This window comes from Toxorhynchites rutilus, chromosome 2, assembly GCF_029784135.1.
Source record: "Toxorhynchites rutilus septentrionalis strain SRP chromosome 2, ASM2978413v1, whole genome shotgun sequence".
Taxonomy (NCBI): domain Eukaryota; kingdom Metazoa; phylum Arthropoda; class Insecta; order Diptera; family Culicidae; genus Toxorhynchites; species Toxorhynchites rutilus.
The window spans coordinates 260,080,346-260,102,869 of record NC_073745.1 but is presented as its reverse complement, the minus strand read 5'-3'; the positions used below and the strand labels follow the sequence as shown (position 1 = coordinate 260,102,869).

The following is a 22,524-nucleotide window of genomic DNA, read 5'->3' as shown; positions in this document are numbered from 1 at the left end:
TTCAATTTTTGTATTGTTACCATGTTGAACGAACGTGCAGAGCTTGCACAAGATAAGCATAAAAAATATTAAAAATATAACCAATCTTCACATAACGGTATGAAAACCAACATGGTGCGAGTTTTCATACAGATATGTGGAGATTGTTGCGTATAATTGAATCACACGTACAAATTGTTGAATTTATGGTGGAAGAGAGATTCTGTAAATTTGGAAGCGTGTTCGGATTTATTGGTGTAATGATGATGATGTTTTGAATTATAGAGTCTCTCTCAGATTCTCAGACTTTCTCAGTTAATACGCCTCTAGCCTTAAAAAAGGCCAATTTGGAAAACTAAATAAAACATTCGGCCTTGACAAAGACCATTTGGAATGCTGCCGCTGTCGCTGCCAAATGGTCACTAGCAAGATGACTAATAAATCGTGAATGATTTAATGCTGACATTCCGATCGATCAATTAATTTTTCGTGATATCGAGCATTGTTTCAGGGTTTAAAATGTCATCAAAGTGCAACGCATTTGAAGCTGGGTGTGAAAAAGCTATTTTCAGCAGTGAGTGCTGTGTTCTTCTGTGGAAACTGGAAGTTTGCGAAACATTCGCAAACAATGAAACCTCTCCCTCACTGAGAGCATTCATTCAACGGCCCTCAGTGCAACCAAATATTTGTGCTAAAAAGTTTCATTCTTGAATTACTATAATGTTTGTTTTTCGGCATTCATAATTCCTACGTTAACAATGCGGTCGAGTCTTAGACACAAGCGGCCCGCGACACCATGACTACCACGTGTTTGTGGCCCATCTGAAAAAAAGGTTGAGTACCGCTGCTCTAGACAAATATTCCCCTCCGTTCTTCTTCTTCTTCTTTTCTTTTTTCACGAAGACTTTGAATCATTCCCCTTCATTGATCGTCGATAAGTTGCTCGTTATTGACGGCATGGGTAGGGAAGCTCACAAATGAGCACAACAAATGTATGGGAAAATGGAAATGCTTCTAGTTTACAACAATTCAATCCATTTACACATCAGGGGATAGTAATATATAGCATAAAAACAAATCTTAGGTAATTTCCGATTCGTTTGGTATGTAAATCGTCAAAAGCCCTTTCGCAACAAAAATAGTTATTAAAGTTAACTTTATTACATAAAAACGGTTTCCTGATTTTGCACCCTTAATGAAAGACGTAGCTCTACGTCCAAAGATTGACTGGTCATGATGGTCTATGTCATTACCATCACTCTTGGTGTTACGGCCCAGACTGGCCAAAAAGAGAATCCACCAAACAGAAACACACTTCGATTCTATTAAAAACAATTTTATTTTAAAATCTTCAACACTTTACATATTACTATAAACACTTGACACTAAAACACTAAACATATTAAATTCAGCAGGCAGAACCTTAATCCGCACCTGAAAAGGAAGAATAGTTAGTGAATTACACATATAAGAATATTTTATTTATTTACTATTTTTGCTCCTGGGATAATCACCTATAAAAATGATGAAACATTATTCTAAACACAATACACATAATACTCACCACAGCACAAAAAAAAATCACAACAAAACAACAAGTAAACAATCACAACACACAAACAATAACCAGAGAATTATCATGGGATAGGAACAGGTGGAAACGAACCCGCTATACAAAGCCCAATTGTATTATAGCGAATATTCCAGACGCAACCGATATAGAATCGCGCTGTTCAAATGACTATGGGACTGATCGTATAAAAGGGACACGAAATGTTCAGAGCACTCAGTCGTAATAAAACCATCGATCAGTATAGATCAAACCTGCTTTGTCTATATTCGATCTCATTCACTCATCCCACTGCGGAACTCTGCTCAGATACCTCTCTGGGCGGAGACACTTGGGTTCTGACATGATCATTTGAATAATTTAGAATTTATTGTCACCATTGGCTACGTTGAAAACAATGTTTAAAAATTTACATTCAGTTGAGCCATTATTATTCATAATTACTGCTTATTTAATAAAGAACGCCAACTGAAGAACATTATACCGTCGCTACTTACGGTACAGTATTTACTTATGTACAGTGAACCAAAACTGTACATTCGGAACCGACGAAGGTGGCAGTGAGAGTTTACATTTTCTAGGTACACTGAAAAACTTTTAATCTCTGCTTGCCAAACGGAACAAAAACTAACATTTTTCGCTGTTTTTTCCTTTTCCGTCCAGATCTGAACATCGGTGAAACGGGTGAGCAAACGATGAAATCGAATAGCGGCCATGAGGATTGCTGCTATAGGCACTGTGAGGCGAATCCTCTGTCCGGTGTTTGTGCGAAGTGTGATCCCCTGCTGCAGGACGAGCCGGACGATGGCAGCGGTAGCGGTGACGATGGTGCCAACGGAAGGGCCCAACTGGACAAAGTAGCGACCGCGAATAAAACTAGCTCCAACACGACCAGCCTCCACAGTTCTTCTTCTAGTAGCAACGATATCAGCAGGAGTAGGAGTAGTACAACCACACGCAATATTCTCGCCGAGGTGATGTTCAGCAGCCAGCTGCCGCCCCGATTACGCACGTGCCCGAGTATATCAAGCGCAACAATGACAGCACTGCAGCAGTCGGGTCAGTGCCGAGCGGCACAGCAGTCTGTGTCCTCCCCGGAACAACAGGAGCCTAGGGCGGTCGATGGCTCCACCAGCAGTCCCGGTTCCTCTGGGGTGGGCCTCTGGACGACACCGGCGTCTTCGGTAGCATCATCGATATCATCATCATCCGCGTCATCGCTAGCATCGTCGTCGTCATTTATTAAATTAAGTAGTGTAAAGGCGGTTTATAACACTTACTTTAATAACTCGTGGACGATGCGACTGCGGTGTTTGGACGAGTTTGTCGCATGGACGAAGATCTTGCTCCAACTGGCCGGGTTATAGTTAAGGTGAAACCTTGGGCACTACCAACTAAGTCAACACGCACATACAAGAACTTTCTTTTACACACGAAAAAGTACACACACCCCACACAAATCAGCACCAATAAAACTACGTGAAACTCAGTATGACGAAAAAGAAAACCCCGAACTGTAACATCAAAACAAACAAACAAACAAAAAAAAAAACAAACAAGCAAGCGAAAATTAAGTAAATCAGAAACAAAAAATAACATTAATTGACGATTCGACTCAAAACCGGATCGTTGTGAGGTTCTACAACATTAGAAACGGGAAGAGAACAAATGATTAACAAAAAGAAGCACAAAAATCCACCACGCCAAAAACCCCTCAACCCACGCCGCGGAGATTATGCAAAAATTGCGACACTAAAAGAGAAAGAGAGCTAGGCGAGTCGTGAGTAGTGAGTGGAGCTGAGGAAAGGTGCATTTTTATATCAGGTGGGCTGTTGTAAGTGCGTTTCCTGGTGTGGTGGGTGGTGCGCGGGGTGGAAGGCAGCACATCATCGTGTCATCGGGTGGAAGTTGTAATCTTTTCAATTTTATACCTTTCCGAGGCCCGCGTTTGTTTTTGAGGTGTATGGGGCCCAGCTCGAGAAGGACACGAAGAGCGAAAAAGAAGGTGGGGAACAGAAGAAAAGCGGGCGAAAGAGGGGCGAGAGTGCACTGGGCTGGGCCAATGAATGGTGCACCTACAGGTGGAAGTTTGAAGTGCGCGGAAAGGGGAAAAGAATAATAATAATGAACAATTTTAGGGGAAATAAAAAATTATTAATTGTTAAGCAAAGTGAGAAAACTAATAGACGTAAACGAAAGCTAACAGTAGAAGAAGATAAGAAATGAAAAGGTTCAACAGAAAAAAAAGTTTTTACAAGATGAAACAACAACATGTGTAAGCAAACAAGTATTTTTCGAGTTAGATTTTTTCCGTTGTTAAGTTTAGAACTTATTTCGAGCGTTTTAGTGGTCAAACGAAGCAAAATCAATAAGAAGCAAGGGAATGGAGTGGAGAGAGGAGAATGTGTTTTTTTTCGAATCATTCGGTAAATCCTCCGCTACCATCTGATATTTGCTGAAAGGTGAGTGTAGAAAAAAAGAAGAGGGGGACAAGGGTTGGAAGTGTCGATTGGTAGCGTAAATGTGGACTTGGGTTTTGGGTACAGCTAGGTCGTTTCTATTATAATTAGTCGGTCAATTTTTACAACAATCGTTGTTTGTTGAACATACAAACAAAACAAACAAAAAAAGCATAAGTGGATACAAAGTGTGGACTGCGACATTATTACTTCGAAATTATCGATGGAACGGCAAAACAACAAGAATCCTAAGGAGATAGAACAAAACAAAGAAGCGAGAATACAGTATCCACCAATAAACTGTACTTATTTAATCGTGAACGATAAATGCACTAGTTGGAATTAGTAGTCAAAAATTTAATGGAAACAGTTTCTTAACTTTTATACTCGTTGAGGAGCAAGCAAAATAAAAGCGATAAGAATGTTTGTTCGTGTTGGGGGGCATTCTCACATTCTTGCACACGCAAAGATACTGAAGTGAGCGTGGCAGCCGAGCGAACCCAAATAGAATCTATCATAAATTGTAACCTTAGATCAAACAAATGAAATTAAAACTAATCGGTCATCATGTTTGTATCGTGGAGCATCGCATGTCCAGGGCACGACCGCTAGTGGTTGGGTTCACCGGAAGGGCCTACGATTGGTTCCTCTCCAGAATAAAATTAATAAAGAAAAGAAAATACGGTTGCCATAGCGCAGGACCAGTGGTGGACTATTTTTGTCCCGAGAAACAAAAATACATCAAAACAGCAACAACAACAAAAAAAACAACAACAACAGCAACACGGCCGTGATCGATGGCCAAACCAAGGATAAATAAAACCTAAAAATAATAATAAAAACAAAATTGTTAACGTTCGAAAGCCATATTTTTAGCATTTAAATAGTAATTAAAACAAATGAAATTATAACCAATATTTGTTACATAAATGTGAGATTTAAAGAGGAAAACGGCCAAGAAGTTTATTCAGCAGCTACTGGAGGCGGATGGAAGAATGTACGAAGTAATTTTAGCGGTGTAGAAATACAATAAAGGAACAGTGAAAACAACAAAAAATAAAGATGAAACACGTTCATTCATCGGCAAGCGGTGAGACAGCAAACAGAGAAACAAAATAAAATCCTAGAGACGTCATCAAGTTGTAATGTTATTCGTGTAGGTCAAAGGTAAAACCATAAACAAAATAAAGGCTAAAGTAACTGAAACAGAATACGTCGATCAGAGAAAACCCACCCGAAGTATTTGTTCTTGGCATTATGTTTTTATTGCAACGAAGTGAGGTGTTGTTGATTTGTTCGTACCAATTGACAGATATATTTTCGAGGACTTATTTTTATAGTGATAGCAAAATGGTAAAACTAGTAGTAACAAGCCATTGTTTTGACGCGGGAATAGCCGACGATGGCATAAGTAATGGTTGGGGCGAGCAGCAAAAAACATAAATAAATAAGAGGAACATACGTTGATCTAAACATTACTAGTGAAACAATGCAAACAAGAAGGGGATAATATCCAGTGAACATAGAAAACTAGTGTGTATAGAATGAAATTTGTACTAATTTATAGGGGTAAACAATAGAAAAGCACTCTCTTTCTCATACACACACAGCAGAAGACGAACAGCACAGGAGCTCGTTCACGGAATCGCTATGTTTGTACAGTAGGAAAGTATTGAAAACAGGCCAAAACATTGTTCGAAGTTGACCGGTTCTAAACAAAACCAAAAAAAAATATCACTTAGAAACTCAAATTCACAAGAAGCACATCAGTTTCTTATCTCTGCCGGAATTTGGGTTTGCCATTCGTTCGGAGTAAGAAGGCGGAAGAAAATCTCACTTTCACAACCAAAACATTCACTTCCACACGAAACAACAAAACTATTTAGAACTAACGAACAAATTGGAAGCAAAATGATGGGAATCGTTTTTTTCCTCAAGTGCGGTGATTACAAGATAATTGATTCCAATTATTGTACTATAGAGTCGAGAAAAAAATAAAAAAAAAACAAATAAATAATGTTAGTATAGAAAAAAAACGAAAAAGAAATCAAATCTATTACATATAAAAGTATATCTCTATCTAAGAAAACACTATAACTTATCACTAAAGAAGAAGGAAGATTGAAAGACATTTTGTGGTGGGCATCATTCGCGAATCGAATAGTAAATTGATGCGTGACCGAAAACGAGAGGTTTGGCAACCACTTTCTGTCGATGATTGCTGCCAATATGCAGCAATGAATACACGAAAATCTGCACAATTTTCCACTCCTCGTACTTGGAACATCTTGCAACTCATCCAATATAGAAGAAGGCAGACCTGATTTCGTCGTTACTATTAGTTTTTTCCCTTCTTCAATCAAGACACAGATCGAGATTAACGAGATAGGTGCGAGCGAAAGTTTGTACACATCTAGCAGCTAGCGACAGTCAGAATAAAACGAATACACACTAACACGAAAACCAAACAATTAATAACTAGTGAAGGAACGAGAGAAAAATCCACGAGACAAGCTTTACAGGGGATCTATAAAACAAACAGTATTATAAACAATAACGTACAGAGACAAAAAAAACGTTCATAGATGTTGAAATTCGACAGTGAAACAAAACCCATAATCTTACTCGAATAGTAGGAGAAACAGGAAAAAAATAACAACAACAAATGAATACACGAGTTTTGGCTCGACCGAAAAACGCGCTGCCGTGTGTCGAAGCGGGTCGGACGTTTGGCAATTCTCTTGCTGGTTCTTCGTAACTTTGTCAGTGTACCTCAATTGATATCTGGGAAGTGTCTCGATGGTCTAATTCTTCGTGAGATTGTGTTTGAGGATACGATTATCCAGGGCTTGACTCAAATGAACTTTCGCTTATGGGGCACTGTATGATGAATTTTTATCTGAAAAAATCATTCAACACTTCTCTGGCACTGCGATTCCTTTCTTGGAGAACAAATTATCTATAGCCTCCAGAGCCCGAAATCTTCGAGAGTGAATAATGAAGACCGACTCTACTCTCCGTAGCTTCTCTTCGACTAGAACCAGTGTTGAAAAAAATCATCTTCGCTAAGCTCGAATGCATAGATTTTCGGGTTAGGTTGCGTCGAAAACCTATATATTCCAAACGAAAATCAAAATGACAGATCCAGACAACCAGTGAATATGAGCAAATGAACTTTTGTTCTTCAATATGTTTTGAAGTTCATTTTTCCACCCAGTGTCATTTTCATATTGATTATTCAAGATGCCATAATTGAATTTCATATTAGCCAGATGTATATCAGCTGTTGTTTACTTTCAACCTGAGGCAGTTGCGTGCGGTTGGTTTTTATTCATGCCGTTGTTACCGTCTGCCAACCAAATCCTGTGCGATTTCTTGCAAAGTTCGTTTCATCGAACTCTGGTGCTTTTGTTCTCTAAATGGTCCAGTCTGGCTTTTTTGTTTATTTTTGAATTTTGACTCAAAATCAATGCCAGAACGAATATCGTTTCGAATGTGATGAATATCAATTGGTTGCTGTTGATATTCAAAGTATAAATAACAGCGAAGTTATGAACCTCACTCAATGCCGTCTTCATTCATTATAACAAATTTGTTCATTCATCAGCGATATGAACAAAATGAACTCGTTTGTTATTGTCATCAATATAATGAGGGCAGTGTGTTTCGAGCTGAAAAAAAAGTCATTTACACTGAAATAAAATCATATTCGTTACTCGTGAATATTTGTTGATATTCTAAGACACTGACTAGAACTGCTCTACTAATGAATACAAATCTGCCTCTTCATTCAACTGACTTCAATCCACACATCCATTTCCCCCTGACACTAATTTTATACCCGCGTACGCAATATTATTTTCACGTTTATATAAAGTGGAACGAAAACATGATTATTGATGCAAAAAAGAAGTTACCCCATCAATGGACGGTTTATTGTCCACCCATCGTGAGCTCATTAGCGTATTAGCGTGCAAAACAGCGTACACACACTGACGCTATTTTATACGTGTGAGTAATTTTCGTGAATGATACAAAATAATCTAGCTCACCTGTAGCGTATGTCAAACCACGTTGAACTCAAACATCGATGCATGCACACGTACATGGGAGAGAGAAAGAGAGGAACGAATTCGTTTTGGGGGTAGTCACTTCAAAATGCAATGAGGACAATTTGACTGGGAAGAATGAAATGACAGACTGTTTAGTCGTTTTGGTGGAGAAACTGCGTGAAGAAGCCAAAAGTCATTACTAACTGAATGAGGGTATAGTCAGTCAGATAGTCAGTTGACTATCCTCAGTTGACTATGACTATGCAGAGCCCTGATAGCCTCACTCTGCGCCACAATAACAAATAACAAATAGTTTTGGTTTTGAAGAAATCTGTAACTTTTCTTCGGATGCCTTGCATAAATTTTTGGAGCTCATTTGGTTCAACTGGCCGGCCATTTTATTCCACAATCTATTCATTTTTGGAGCATCTCTTATTAGTTTGCCACCCTTTTTTCAGCAGCCGGTACCGCTGAAATGGCAGCTAACTTAATCTTGCCAAAACTTCATAGGATGCTTGTGTACATCTGTGTCTTATAACACTCGTTTTTACTAGAACTTTTCCTTATAAATCAGTCTCGTTCGTAGAGAAAACATCGGTTTTCGTCCGCAGCTGCATACGGGTTGGTAAGCATGACAAGATCAGCGGGTTTTCAGTAATTTTATCAAAAATAACGAATTTTAACTTGCTTGAGACATCTTCTCGAGCCGTTGTCCGATGGATCTTTTGGCCTTATAGAAGATCAAAAATCAGAAATCTATCTTCGCTTACGTTTCGTCATTCATTAGTGAGGAAACATTCTCGGTTCTTCGTTAGAACCATTCTGGACAACTTCTAAGCGCATATTTAGGACGCTAGTTTTGATTTGATGAACGATATGCTACACTCGAATGAATTAACCAGACATTGTATCGTAAATTGAGTGGAATAGTATGTTTTGCATTTGTCGCCCTAATTTTTTGCAATATCTTCCAATTCAGCTACTGATCGTAAGTTCGTATACGACATGATATATAATTCGTGACTAATCGTGCGTAACGATCTTTTCCTTGGGTGACTTGAGAAAGTAACCAAGAGGATTCATCTATAATAAAAACAACCGGTTATATATTCCACAACATATCATGCGTATTATAATCTCTCATATCACGCGGTGACGGATGTTGTCCCTGGGTAGCCTGAAAAATCAACCGGAAACATCGTTCTATGAGAAATTTGGCGATCTATTTCATAACATAGAGCACATACTACATGGGTTGAAAATCTGGGATTTTTAATGAAAACAATCGGTTTTTGGGCAAAGCTGTAATTATTCCTCAACATAGTTTCCTTCGATGGTAATACACTTTGTATAGCGTGTTTCCAACATTTCGATTCCCTTTCTGTAATACGAAACTTCTAATTCTTAGAAATATACCTCAGTGCCACTCTGCAGATTGCATATTGGACTCAGGATAGTGGTAATGAAACCACGTTTCATCCATTGTCACAAAACGTCGAGAGAAGTCCACACAATAACGCTTTAACAACGCCAAACCGGCTGTTGAGTCTTCAACGCGCCGCTGTTTTTGGTCGACGGTCAGCAAACGCGGCACCCATCGCGCGGCTAGCTTTTTCATGCCCAAAATTTCGTGCAAAATGTATCCCACTCGTTCTTTTGAAATGCCTACGGTCTCAGCTAACTTGCGTAACTTCTCTTTACGATCGTTCTAAACGAGTCGATGCACTTGTTTTACGATTTCTGGATTCGTAGCCTCTTTTTGGAGCTTGTGCGGTCCATTTTTAATTCACTAATCCACCGATAAACTGTTGCTCTCGAAGGACCAGAAGTGGAATAACATTTCGTCAAGCCCTGCATTGATTGTTCAGGAATTTCTCGCATCAAAAAACAATGTTTGATCAAAATACGATATTCCTCTTTTTCCATTTTCCATACGAATGCTCATTTAAACAACTGTAGTTTGCGAACAAAAAAAACCAAATGTCATGAAACTTCACACATAAGCTAGTGGCAGATGAACCTCTCGAAATGAATCTTATTCATTTTTTCCGAGGCTTTTCAATCCATGTAGTAGTGTTCAGTCATGTTATCACGCGGCGACGGAATTATGAATTCTACCAGCGATAGTTTTCATAACTTAACGCGTGATTTAGCGATTATTCCCAACGATTACACTCTTATCTCATCACACGGCGACGGAGAAAGCAAATAAATAAGAGGAACATACGTTGATCTAAACATTACTAGTGAAACAATGCAAACAAGAAGGGGATAATATCCAGTGAACATAGAAAACTAGTGTGTATAGAATGAAATTTGTACTAATTTATAGGGGTAAACAATAGAAAAGCACTCTCTTTCTCATACACACACAGCAGAAGACGAACAGCACAGGAGCTCACCGGCCAATCACCCTTCAATGATAAACTCGACCGGCGAAATATTCCGTGACTTACCGCTCTATCATTTCATTATACGGCTATGATGGTTACTCTTGAGAATCCGAGAGCAACCCTATATTATAGGTCCGACCGGCGATATATTTCATAACATCCGGTATATGAATAACCAATCCACCAAAAAGCTGAGATTGGCAATATAAGATTGGCACTCGTACGGAACGTCTGTAAAACAACTCTAATTTTCAATAGCGTATTGTTAAATTAATACAGTAGAGCCTCGATTATCCGCGAGGTAGTCTCTCAAGCTCACCGCGAATAACGAAAATCGCGGATAACGCAATAAAGGAGGTCCGAACGATATTTCAGCATGAAAAGTATGTTCCATCAATACAGAAATCATTAAACTATGCATCTACAAGGTCGAGTACAACAGTGGTCAGATAATGGTAAAGCCATGACCAAAACAAAAGAGCATGGGCCTATCACTCACTGAAATATTCCGGGAAGGCCTATAGATTCACTATGGAACTCGTTGTTGAGAGTTGAGCGCTGGAGTAAACTTTACTTTCTTCATTAAAACCAAAAACCTTTCCCGGAACACTCGTTTAGGGTCTGCAAACTACTTACCCTACTATTTCATCACGCAGAAGGGGTTCTGGGGAATACAATGGGTGGAGATGTACTTCGAAATTCAATTGATGCGATTTTACCATTGTTGCGACTGACTTAACCCTTTGCAGTCGTTTGTCTGCTCTCAGCCATCACAGCAAGGAATAATCCTGAATACTTTGTTCAATCATATAACAGTTTACACACTTACTAAACGAATTAAGATGTCAAGTGAATCTGTTTACAAATTAATACGGAGCTTCTATGAACAATAGATAACGGTGCTCGGTATTAACAAAAAAATATTAACGTGGACAGATAACAGGACCTCTTTCAAGGGGAATTTAATTCCGATCGCAAAGGGTTTAGATACTCACATTATTTATCGTTAAATTAGACGATTTCAAATCACATTTTAAAGGTTTTTTTTTAATTAAAGACCTTCAGACGCAATGATATGGCTCTTGCGACTGACACGGATCTTGGTTCAATTTCGCTTCCGAATCATTGTCTTCAACCGCTGCTGGCCTTCCTTCGCACTCGTTGTCGCATCTTCGCATCTCATCTCTTGAACCGTCTAAACCACTGGTTGAAATTGATGAAGCACGTTTCTCATAGGCATCACAAAACATTCGATAGGTTTCTGTTGTACTTTTCTTCAAAGAAAACAACCATAAAAACAAAGCTTCTCGAGAGTGTGGGAAGACAAAGGAATGGAAACGTTGTTTACACTTCCAAATAATGATATGCAATGAAACCAAAAGAAAAACCAAACTGGCGTTTGAACAAGAAAAAAGGTAAAACATTGCCTGACACGTTTTAGTGCCACTGGTGCCATCTATTAGTGATCATTTTGATCGTACTCATACATCCAACATCAGAATGTCGATGATATAAACTCAAAGGGTACAGTGGAACCTCGGTTATCCGCGCGCGAATGATCCGCGAAAGCGAGTTCCATAGTAATGCTATGGACTTTCCCGGAAATTATCGGTGAGGTGTAGGATTTTGCATTTTGGTTTTGGTCATAACTTTCACATTATTTGACTTCTGGTGTACACAACCTTATAGATGGATAGTTTAATGATTCCTTTACTGATAAAACATAGTTATCATGCTGAAATATTGTGTTTGCATCTCTTTTTTAGTCATTTATTGCATTATGCGCGATTTTCGTGATCCGCGGTGACCTAGCCAGACTATTCCGCGGATAATCGGGATTCTACTGTTTTTCTGTCGAAAAACAATTGAAAGCTAACATGCCCAAAGTAATCTTTACTTCATCTTCACACGATATTCAGATTTTTCATTATTTCCAAAATTATCAATGTAAGCGTTATAATCGAGAAACATGTCATTAGTCATTTTTCTAAATACCCGTTTAATCAGACAATAGCCAAAACTTCTGCTTCTTACAATTTTTCAAGTGGTGTATGTAGTATGCGCAAGAAAGCTGTGGTTGATTGCGTGGTTATGATTCCGATTTTTCGAAAACAAGAAAATACTTGTTCAGAAAAAGAAATGATTTCTACAGCTGATTATTCATCTTCAGTTAAAACCGGGGTCCCTCTTCCAGGGAATTCACGTTTTTTCTTGCCTGACGAAGTCACGCTTAACTGTTCAATAGGACCTATCTGTTTTGATCGACTCTCTTTATCGATTTTCTCTTTAGATAATAACGGCCTTGTAAACGGACTTTGCTGTATTTTTTTCAGATAGTTCAACGAACAAAGTTCTCTTCTAGAATCCAGATCGTCGGAAACATTCTGAAAATGCTTTCACCGCTGAGTTTATAAACAGCAGAGAATGTCGATGAAGAAAATCGATCGAAACAGATAGGTTCTATTGAAAAACAAAGCGTGAAGTCTTGTGAGCAATTGAAAACATTGTTGCTGCGCATTCTGCATCAAGAGAGCTAGAGAGCACATCATAGTGCCACTGTGACACTGCTTCCAAAGATATAGTCAGAAAATCGACCAGGAAGTAGTCATATATTGTAACAAAAGCAATTTGCAACAATTTTTTCATACTTCGTAACTGTCGGTCCCGGTGATTAACTGTCTCCCAAAGAAAGACCGTTGTCAGTCAATAAGGACCGACGCGGGGTTCAACTTGTTAATGGCGGGCAGGGTTTCATCTTCCAGTCCAATTCATTTAAATGCAATTCTCGCGTAATTTTTGAAAAGGACCTATCTATATTGATCGATTCTCTTCATCTACATTCTCTTTCATCAATAACTCAGCGGTAACAGGATATCCTGATGTGTTCGACGATAAGGAGTGTGAAAGGGGACCTCGTTTGTCAAACTACATGGCAAAACTGGAGCAAAATCTGTCTGAAAGGCCGTGGTTATCGACAGAGAAAGTCGGTGAAGAGAATCGATCAAAGAAGATAGACCCTTTTGACATGTTGATCAAGATTTCGTTATGTGTTCGAAGATCAATAGTGTAGAAGGAATCCTCATTTATCCAACTATGTGATAAAACAGGCACCAAATTTGTCTGCAAGGCCGAGCGTATCGAAAGAGAAAGTCAATGAAGAGAATCGGTCAATGTAGATTGGTCGTTTTCAAAAGTTACGCGAGAATTTCACGATATTTTCAATATGCGGTCTCCCCGCATATCCGCTGAATCCATCAGAACCATCGTGGTTGAATTTTTTTGTCACTGAAGTAAACCTAAAAAATTCAAAGGTACCCGAAATATTTCTTGACTTGTAGAAAGACGACTATAATCACAATAAACACAGAGGAAATCGAATTTTATGTTAGGCTACTGTCAGTCTACATTCTGTCCAACTTCTATAAGACCACCCTAATTATATTTCGTTGCAACACAAACAGTTAGAATTCCAACAAGATATATTCAGACCTTGTAGAATGCTTGGAATAAAGTATATTTAACGTTAATTTCGTTCAAAAGAACTGTTGATTTATTGTGCTTAAATATGATAATTTCAGCTGTCAAGTTTCTATAAGACCATTTCAAAATTCATATGTATTATCAATGAAAAATACAAAACGATCGGCTGATTTACATGTCAATAATGGGCAACCTTGTCACTTTGGGCTAATAACCTGGAAAATTCTTGTTGGAATACTATTTACTAAATTTTGCTGAACAGATTTCTTGATATTTTTCCATTTTTCCGAAATTGCGACCTTGAGCTCTTCAATCGTGGTACAGTCAGTGCAGTGCCTTGCTAGTCAGTGCGTACATGGATCCCCACAAGGTTTTTCAACAGGATTCAAGTCTGGAAAGCAAGTCGGCCAGTCCAAAAAAATAAGTTTTTGGTCCTTAATCCATTGCTTAGTTCTTTTGCTGGTATATATAGTAGCATTGTTTTTGCTGGAATGAGAATTTTTTGTGACGATATCCACGCAAAAACCTCCTACCTATTTCAGAACATGTATGTAATCCTTGAATGATGTGAAAACTATCTTGAGCTTTCTGGTTGCACAGAATCCCGCCCAAACCATGCACGAGCCTCCACCAAAATTCTTGGTTGAAAAATACTGTTCCTCCTTCCGTAAATCACGCCAGTAACCGTTGAAACCATCAGGACCATCCAAATTGAACTTTTTATTCGTCACTGAAGGTAACCTAGCAAAGTTAGAAGTAAAAAAAATATTGAAGAACTTTTCGTTATGGTATATAGCAAAATGTATTCTTTTGAAAACTTTCTTTGTCGTGACATACCATGTCCCACTGTTGATTCATGTGAGCTTTGGCAAAACTCAGACGTCTTTCGATGTGAGATGATCTGAGATTAGGAGATTTAACCTATTTAGCCCTCCCTATGTAAGGACTTGTTACCAAAATTTGACGAATTGTCTCCCGTGAAACAATCAGATTCAAAGATTGCTTCAATTGCATAAGGGATTTTAAAGCTCTCTTCTTTTTACCGTATCGTTGAGGATTCGTCAAATAATTGAAAACTACTTGATGGGTTCGTCCAATCCGATGAGCAATTTCTCTAATTCCAACATTTTCTTGGTGAAATGCAACGATTTGCCTTTTTTCTCTATCCGTGAGCACTTTTACTTTCGGAATTTTCCAGATTTATTAATCAAACTAACTAAAACCAACGGAAAACGTTACTGGTCTTATAGAAACTTGACACTTGAAAAATACAAAAAGATTTGTTTATGCTCAACGTTTGCACACACACATGTGAAAATCATGCAGTGTATGATAGTTACCAATACAAATATACTAGAATATAAATTGAAGCGTTGTTTGTTCACAAAGACACAAAGCAGCAAGATCATCACCTGGTCTTATAGAAGTTGGACAGAGTGTATATCTCATTGCCTATTTCTGAGAGTTTGAGCGAAACTTAGTGTTTTTTTATCCATGTGAGAAGGTGTAATATGAGAGGTTTTGATTAGTTTTTTCGGTTCTTTTTTGTTTTCTTTGCATCTTTCGGGATTTTTGAAGTAATTGCGTACCACCTGATGGAATCGATTTCGAAGAGCAATTTCCGTAATTACAACCATTTCAAGTTGAAATGCTTGGATATTTTGTTCTCCATAAGCCGTAAGCTTCGACAATTCTTATGCGGAAAATCGTAAAACGATAAAACAGATAAGCGATCTTATCCAAAATGGACACTGGGAGAAGTTAAAATATTTGTTTACACTGCGTGTTTGTCAATATTTAGCAATCATGGGCATGATTAAAGGAACATATTTTTTAAAATATTTAAAATAACTCATCTTGACGTTTCCCCGACTTTTGAACAGCGATATCAGATTCATGAGCTCAAGAATGTTTTACGGAGTACATTGAGTACTTCGACTCAAATCATAGAATTTCAAAAATATGATACATTCGTTTTGGCATTTCATTCAACATGGAATATTACGCCCAACATTCCCAAAAAACATGGATATTTATGGATTCACTTCTTCTAAGAAGTAATGTTTACTCACTAACTAAATATTGTTTCAACAAAGAAAGTATAAAAACTCAATTCAATCCAAATATAAATGATGATTGAATAAAGATTGCTGTTCATTTTAGAGAAAGTATTGCGTTGCAAAATCAATATTTTTGCAACTAGTTACGTACTTTCGCCTTGAGGCTTCAAAATCTCAACCAATGTGTAACTAATCAAGTCTAGTGGCGAGTTGACGAACATATATTTTTTTATTGATATTAAAAGTTTTTTTTTTTTTGAGTTAAATGTAGTTCTATTAGGTCCTTTTTCAACGAGACGTTAAGTCTACGAGACAGGTAAATTTTATGGAAAATTCCGCAATACTGAGCGGAACATCAGCAAACGTACTCTCTGTATGTGGTAAAATCTTTTAAATATATGGTATTCAAAATATCAAATACAAACACATAAGATGGCTGACGACTTTTTGATTTGTGGTTTCACATTCTTGTTTTTTTTTCCAATTGCACAATTCGATCACTTTGACTCAATCGCCGAGGCCGGGCAAACACTTCTTCTATGACCCAATAACACATCGACCAGAAGACGTATCCATAAAATCTCAACGGAATCGACAGGGATTGTTAAACTCAAGCCAGCTGGGTTGTGAGGCTGTGACGTTAACGACACAACCACTGGCGCAGTCATTGATTAATGGCAATCGTTGTACAGTCTCCGATGATTCGGCTGGTAAACCAGATACTTGAATGGGTATTGTCTTATTTGAATCTACAGATCCAATTGATCCTAATTGAGAGCTCGTTGCCCGTATGCAAGCGACCTTGAAGAGAAACACTGATCTTCTCAAGTGTTTTATTTTGGAGCTTTCCTAAGAAAAACGATATCTTCTTCATTTATGATTTTCAAAGTACGTGGAAGGCATATGATGTTCAGCCCTTAATCACTCTTCTTAAAGATCACCTGTGAAAACAAGCCATAAACTTCTGATCATTTGATATCTCTGAAATCCGAGGCAACCTGTATTTCCCTTCTGTGTAAATTACCGACAACATTCTTCCAACGCCCCATATTGATTATCTCTTTGAATCTATGTCCCAAAAACAATAAAAAAAATTGTCGTAATGATCTCCCTACAACTTCGGAACGATTTCTTGACGTCAGGTCGTCAAGTGGTTGTGGATAACCACAAATGCGAAATTTCTCGATCCTAAGTTAGTGACACTAAGGGAAAATTAAACCTTCACAACCAACGTGGCAAATCTTCACGGTGGTCGAGAGACAGAAAAGAAAGTTCTGATACGCCAAATTCTACCCAGCCAGCCAAGACACAAGAAACAATATAAAACACAAATAGTGAACAGAGCCAAACGGAGAAAAGGAAACCCAACAAACAGAGAAGTATATTAGATAATTGAAGAAAAACAAAAACAAACTTAAATGTGTTTTATAGAAGAAAGAGAAGAATAGATAAAAAATTTACATAATAAAAATATAACAAAAAAGGCAGAAAAAAATACAAAAAAAAAGAAAACCGTACCGTAGATGAAAAAAAGTTACAAAAAGTGAAAAAGGAATAAAAATTGTTAAGTACAGTTATCTAATTCTACAGCAAAGCATTAAAAGAAAAACTGAAACGATGGACAGAAGGGTAGACACGAACCGAGTTCACCGAATTAAACCCCCCCCCCCCCCCAACGTATGGATGTATTTAGTTGACTTTTGGTTTTGGGGTTTCAAAATGGGTTCCGATACGCGTCAACCCTGCAACGGGTCGAAAACACATACCTACAGCCACCAGACCAGAGGTTAGTAAACAAAATGAATGAAAATTTAATAGCAATCGCCCCCGCCACAGATTTGAATAAGTGACAAAAAATAATAGTTGTAACGGATAACAAAGTAAATACTAACAGAAGAAAAAAAACAATAGTTCAAGTAAAAAACCCCACCAGGAGACGTTTCTGCTGTTGCGAGTGTTAGAACACAGATGAAACTATACCGAGCGGGAGTGAAATAAATCTCGAAGCCTAACGAAAGGCACGCACATGTAACCAAAAGTGAATAAACATCACTCACAGACACAGACATTAACATTAAACACTGTAACACATTTACACGTAAGTCGAATCATTAACAACAACAACAAAAAAAAACTTAAATTGGAAACTACACACATAATAACAATGTAGAGTGTTAAGGCGAAAACGAATTACCATTAAAAAGTAAAGAAACAACCAGAAACAAAAAAAAACGAGTTCAAGAGCAAAAATAAGAAAAGAAGTCACAGTAAGTCCTGAACTTTTTAGTTTGTAGAACTGTTTGTTACCTATGTTTCAGTGAATAAGAGGAAGAAAATAAATATATATATATATACGATGTATTAGTAGGAATTTACTCTGATTGAAAATTGTTGCAAATCGGATCCACGGAGAGTAGATTAATATTAAACAAATAGGAAACAAAATAAATGAGAGAAACTCACCCACATACTTTAAAAAAGAAGACAAAAAAAAAGAATTCTATATATATAAGTATTAATCTGGAAACTAGGAAATTTAACAAGTAACAAAACAAAGTAGGTGGCAAAGAAGAAAAAAAATGGGAAACACGAGGACATCTTGTGGGTTCAACCAAGGTGCAAGAAGAGTGCTTATTCACCCAACAGTGTGGATAAGTGAAAACTAAGGAAAAAAAATGTTTGTTTTACGTCGAATTGAAGCTAATTTGTATATAATTTCACCGCTTCTGTATACTTTTAAAACAATGCTGTTCATATTTCGGAAGGCAACCAACAACAATGCCAACCAAAAGTAAGGAAGTGAAAGTGAAGTGGAAAAACTATGAATAAAGAGAATAACATGAGAAAATAATAAAAGAAACTTTGTTTGTTGTTACCAGAGAAAATATTTCGTATAATACAGGAGAAGTGAATAGTGTATTTTTTGATTTCATACTACCAGTTTACTACTGATGAAAGTTTTGTGACTCTATCACAGTCTGCTCACTTTGGCGTGGTTTGACCATGGTTCTTTCTCCAGTACTAGTTTAACAGACACGCTAGCTCTAACAATCAGTCGACAGTGTTTCCAGTGAAGATGTCCCTACTCTTGATTCCACACTTCTTTCATGCATCTCCGCAATCATTTTTCTATCATTACTGTTGACTACAGAATTTTCGTCGATTGTGGTCAGTACCACACATTGTTTATAGCTTCTAACTATAATATTGATCTTCTTGAATGGCGTTAACGTTCCCTGTGGAACTTTTGCCGTCTCAACGTATGCATCAACTAGCGTCATTTATTAATATTTAGTTGAGTTTTCTTAAGCCAAATAACACGCCTTGAATGTATTCCGAGGGGCAAGCTCTAGAATACGCGTGACCACAGTGCAAGTCGAAAGAAATTTCTCTGACGAAAAATCCCCCGGCCAGAACGGGAATCGAACCCGAACACCCGACATGATAATGTGAGACGCTAACCACTCGGCCACGGGTGCACTATTCATAATCAATACAATTATTCATTGTTCAGTTCCATATTGGGTGTCGCTTGAATATTACGAGAGTGATCTTCACCTCACATTCAACGTTCGATATTGTAATTTTCGAATCACTTTTTCCACAAGGCTGGCGGATTGAGTTTGCGCTTTCCTGTTCTGAGGCAGTACTCCCAATAGCAAGAGTGATTTTAAAGTTATTTTTTTGTTTTGTAAATCAAAAGATTCACATTCACAGATTGCAAACAACAATAGGAACGTTAATTAACACGTTGAGCCTCGGCCAAACTAGGGAAAGGACAATGAACTTTTCGTATGGCCAGCATACCAGCGGATCGATAGTGGATTTTTTTAAAAACAATTTTCTAACTTTGTTGTTGTCGTTCCCGGTGCGGTTTTCTTAGGCCTTCTACACATTAGGCAACCGCATTCCGATCTATGTTGGCGATGTCAATCGGATCTCCAACTCAGCTTTGCACATTGAGACAACTCAAACGTGATGGAATCGTTAAGTTTTTATCTGTCAACATAAACTGTATTATCACTGGCAGAGATTCCATTTATTTTACTGTCGAACCAAACAGAACCGGTTGCAAACTGCTGGGATATGGCATTTCTTTTCTTTATGACTTGGTTCAGCTCCCTGCGCTTACAACCTCTGTTTTAAGACATTACTTTGCGATTCTCTCGTTTACAATCGTAATTGGCAGATATTTATAAACATCGACATTTCAGATTTTCGTCGAAAACTTTCAAAAAATTCATCTGGTATCCCTGGAATTAACCGTAATCTGATATTTACTTTGACAAAAGTCAAAACAAAAACGACATATCATGTCCTACGGTCTTTTCGGGCCGGTAATAATCTGCTGTGGGAACTAAACGGACCGGGCGTGGAATCCATTGGATGCCGGGATATATGACAGAGTGGTCGTGACGAATTCTATCAATCAAATTGTCAAACGCAGCAGATTGATCCAAGAGGGCAGAGGAAATTTAAGACAATCGTTTTGTCCGAGGTGAATGAGTTGACTAAAGATGCCCAGTATGTGCAGAGAAGAACCATGGAAATGTATTAGGCTGTCAAAAAAGTCCTGCGGTATTTCCATGAGGTGTCGTTGTAAGCGCGTAGTTCTAGTTGTATTCATTGTATCGAGTCATACTATTGGCATATCGAGCTTGTTGGAAAGGTATTTTTGCGCGCTATAATATAGTCCTTGACAGTGTATTGTTTGGTTAAGTCGTTCGTGAGTTATAGTGTCGCAAATATGGAGCAAAATAAAGAGAAAATCCGACATATTTTACAGTACTACTATGACAAAGGCAAAAATGCATCTCAAGCTGCCAATAAAATTTGTGCAGTTTATGGACCCGATACAGTTTCCATTTCCACCGCACAACGATGGTTTCAACGTTTTCATTCTGGTGTAGATGTTGTCGAAGATGCGCCACGCTCCGGAAGGCCTGTCGTCGAAAATTGCGACAAAATCGCTGAATTAGCCGAGATAGACCGGCATAGTAGCAGCCGTAGCTTCGGCCAAGAGCTGGGGATAAGTCATCAAACCGTTATTAACCATTTGAAGAAGCTTGGATTCACAAAGAAGCTCGATGTATGGGTGCCACACACGTTGACGCAAAAAAACATCTTTGACCGTATCGACGCATGTGAATCGCTGCTGAATCGCAACAAAATCGACCCGTTTCTGAAGCGGATGGTGACTGGCGATGAAAAGTGGGTCACTTACGACAACGTGAAGTGCAAACGGTCGTGGTCGAAGCCCGCTGAAGCGGCTCAGACGGTGGCCAAGCCCTCATTAACGGCCAGGAAGGTTCTGCTGTGTGTTTGGTGGGATTATCAAGGAATAATCTATTATGAGCTGCTTCCCTATGGCCAAACGCTCAATTCGGACCTGTACTGCCAACAACTGGACCGCTTGAAGGTAGCACTTCTTTGGTGACGCGCCAGAAGCTCCGGGAGCTCGGATGGGAGGTTCTTTTGTATCCGCCGTATAGTCCGGACCTTGCACCAAGTGACTACCACCTGTTTTTGTCCATGACGAACGAGCTAGGTAGTCAGAAGTTAGCCACAAAAGAGGCCTGTGAAAATTGGCTATCCGAGTTTTTTGCCAATAAGGTAGCGAGCTTCTATAACAGGGGTATTATGAAGTTGGCATCTCGTTGGGAACAAGTCATCGAACGAAACGGCGCATATTTGACTTAAAACAGATGATTGTAACTAATTTTATGAACAAATGAAAAGTCAAAAAAATACCGCAGGACTTTTTTGACAGCCTAATATATGCAGCGTTGGCCCCATAATCCTTAAGTTATTTTGTGAGAAAGAGATACTTCTAGCGCAATTCATTGGTGAAATAACACTTGCGTTTAGACATTTGTAAAAATTAGCTTGGAATATCGAACAGAACACGAAAACCATCTCCGTGGCCAATGAAACAAAATCTCTAAATGAAAATAGTTGAAAGATCTCGTGGAAAATCCAACTGCTACTCTTCATATGCTCACAAAACTGTGGTTTTCAATAAAAAAGGTTTTACTAAAAACATACACTGAAAATAATTGTGATTCTGCATCAAAATCGAATTTCTCAAGAAAATCAGAACAAAGGCTAGATTGTGCAAAATAAATCAGAGCGCCCCAAATAGATCTCAAAATCAGGACATGTCCAGCTAAATCAGGACAGATGGTAACCCTATGCATCTGTTAGACGCGTGTTTGATGCTTGTTGAATGGCGATGCACGGAAGATGCCTCTCGTTAAATACTCAGTGCAATGCGTGCATTAATATAAAGAAACAAATTGTGACATATGACCAATTAGTGTATTGTTCTCGCAAAGGCAAGAAAGAATCGTTGCTTCTCGAAATGATTCTACAAAACCACGCAAGCCATTAAACCTTTTCACGGTCCCCGCAACTTTTTACTGAAGAGTTATTTATGAAATTTCGACATATTCGCAAATAATATCCGAACTGATAAACCAACAAATATAAAAAAAAAGATAGTGTAGTGCTACGTCCTGAGCGGATACAACC

At 38.3% G+C, this 22,524-nt stretch overlaps 1 protein-coding gene across 1 annotated transcript in view; it reads left to right on the top strand.

Annotated features, from left to right (window-relative positions):
• Window positions 1-18,833, top strand: part of LOC129771384 (uncharacterized) — a 191,397-nt gene extending 172,564 nt beyond the window's left edge. Inside the window, exon 5 of the mRNA XM_055774971.1 lies at window positions 2,213-18,833. Coding sequence (XP_055630946.1) covers window positions 2,213-2,916 — 704 coding nt within the window. The 3' untranslated portion in view covers window positions 2,917-18,833. The remainder of the gene's footprint in view (window positions 1-2,212) is intronic.
• The last annotated feature ends 3,691 nt before the right edge of the window (window positions 18,834-22,524 follow it).